Genomic DNA, 2,066 nt, shown 5'->3' with positions numbered 1-2,066 from the left:
AAACATGAAGTTCAAAAATGTATTATTCAACCCTATATAAAAGAAAGTACGACAATGATCACTAACCAAACGTCAACCCCAAATACATGCACCTAATGCATGTTGATGCTTTCTTTTACATTCAGCAGATAACACAACTATTGGGATTTTCTTCTACCGGATGAAGACATATTTGTTGTGGCGGAAACGGATTGAATCCCCTATAACTATGAAATTCTATCCATCTTTTAATAGCTTCTTCTTCCTCCTCCTTCTTCTTCTTCTTCGCCGCATCATCTTCGTTTTCCTTCTTCTTCTCTGGTTCTTTCTTCTTATCTTCTTTCGCGGGTCCAACGGTGAGTATAGCAGTGTGCCATTTTTTTAGTTTTTTTACGACACATACCGGATCAATGTCTCCTATGATGGTCATCTTTTGGTCTTTCATGTCCATCGCTACGGACTCGATCCCTAAAAGAGTTTTAGAAGAAGGGTTTTTGTAAGTTAATCAGATTATATGGTGTTACATTGAAAAATGAACAAAAAGAATAGAGTTTTAGTTTTAACCTGAAAGACCCGAAACAGCCTTTAGAGCTTTTCTTTTCCCCTTATCGTCATGGATATCCACTTTAATAATAACTTTCTACAATCATTTATGGATCAATAAAATTAAAATTAAGAAATATGGATCAAGATCGAAATAATTGAAAAGAATTTTACAAAATCTAAGCTTCACACTCAGTTTTTGTAATTTAAAGAAACGTATTTTGATATATTAGTTTGCAATTGAAAAAATAATAATAATAATAATAATAATAATAATAATAAATTAATAAATAAATAATAAGTAAAAAAATATGTTAATACTTAATATAGAGGAAGAAAGTGCAGAAATTAACCTTGTTTTCAGGCATGTTGATGGAGATTGGGAAAAAAGTTGTACTGAATATATGTTGAAGAAATCTAGAGAAAGTTTTGAATTCTGTTTTATTTGTGTGTGTTATTTATAAGACTAGAAGGTATGGGGGCCGGCTTGGCCCGGCGCCGGACCCCCACACCGCCCCCCTCTTCCGGCTTCCGTCACAAACGGCGACCCACAGCCGGGTCCGCCGTGCCTCCTTCTTCCTTTTCCTCTCACATATACCTATACATATATACATATATATACATAAAGGGGTTCATCCCCCACCCCTCTAGGTTCATCCCCTCCAAGCCACTCCTACGTGGCGCCTATGTGGCGGCTCATCCCCTCCAAGCCCATCCAAACCATACCTTCTAGTCTAAGTAGATAGTGGTGTGGTTTAGACAAATGAGTAGTTAATCATGAGGCCAAAACAACATTCAATTGTTGCAAACTAATTAGAAAAATCAAACTAAGACTTGGACTAAGTTTGTAAAAGTCATGAAGTGGGATGAGATCAACGTCTATTTCATGTAGACTCTAGCTAATCAACCCGTTTAATTTCGTATGTCGTTTTTAGAACTATAGTTATACTTGACTGTTTGGTCTATAATTTTTGTCAAACCAGTAGAACCGGACAAAAACACTCTTGATATAGTATCAAGAAATATGAGATAATTTGGTAGATAGGGTATGATAGAAACATAGTTCAGCCAAACGGGTTGGTCAAAATTATTAAGATACCTAACTTTTGTATAGGTTTGGTCTCAGGTGGTTTAAAAAGTTTATGGTTTGAAGATCGCTCGTTTATAAATGAGTCAAGCCAAGCTGATTTCGTTGTACGCGTGCTGAACTCGAGCCAAGTTAATTATGCTTGTAAGATTGCGCGTTTTGCTCATTTAAGCTAAGCCAAAATTTTAATGTCCGTAACTTATAAAGAAATTCAATTTATAAATAGACCCACAGGTCCATAAGTCTCATAGTGACCCTCCTAATATTGATTAAAATATATGATTTTCTCCATAAAGTAGTTAAATATATATGGAATATTATTTTTAATTTTAACAGGCTTGTTTATTGATCCATGAGTTATATCTAGCTTTATATGAGCCAATCACAAGTTTATATTTCATTTCGTTAAGAATAAACAAGTCACGTCAAATTGGCTTGTGTAAGTTGAGCCCAAGCC

General features: G+C 35.0%; 1 protein-coding gene across 1 annotated transcript; it reads right to left on the bottom strand.

The window, feature by feature from the left end:
* On the bottom strand, positions 1–990 carry LOC110906087 (heavy metal-associated isoprenylated plant protein 39). Its single transcript, XM_022151395.2, has 3 exons — positions 876–990; positions 544–619; positions 1–447 (listed from the first exon to the last, which is right to left on the bottom strand). The coding sequence occupies exons 1-3, from the start codon at positions 888–890 to the stop codon at positions 122–124; spliced, it is 417 nt and encodes a 138-aa protein (XP_022007087.1). The 5' UTR covers positions 891–990; the 3' UTR covers positions 1–121.
* Positions 991–2,066: the final 1,076 nt, after the last annotated feature.

The sequence above is a fragment of the Helianthus annuus genome, chromosome 2 (genome assembly GCF_002127325.2).
Source record: "Helianthus annuus cultivar XRQ/B chromosome 2, HanXRQr2.0-SUNRISE, whole genome shotgun sequence".
In the NCBI taxonomy this organism is placed as follows: domain Eukaryota; kingdom Viridiplantae; phylum Streptophyta; class Magnoliopsida; order Asterales; family Asteraceae; genus Helianthus; species Helianthus annuus.
The sequence above is the reverse complement of the archived record's forward strand: the minus strand, read 5'-3'. Positions and strand labels throughout refer to the sequence as shown.

Bases quoted from the DNA above. Each gene is read 5' to 3' on its own strand.
- LOC110906087 (XM_022151395.2), bottom strand. The intron at 448-543 runs GTTAAAACTAAA...AAACTCTTTTAG, and splicing joins GGCTGTTTCGGGTCTTTCAG to GGATCGAGTCCGTAGCGATG.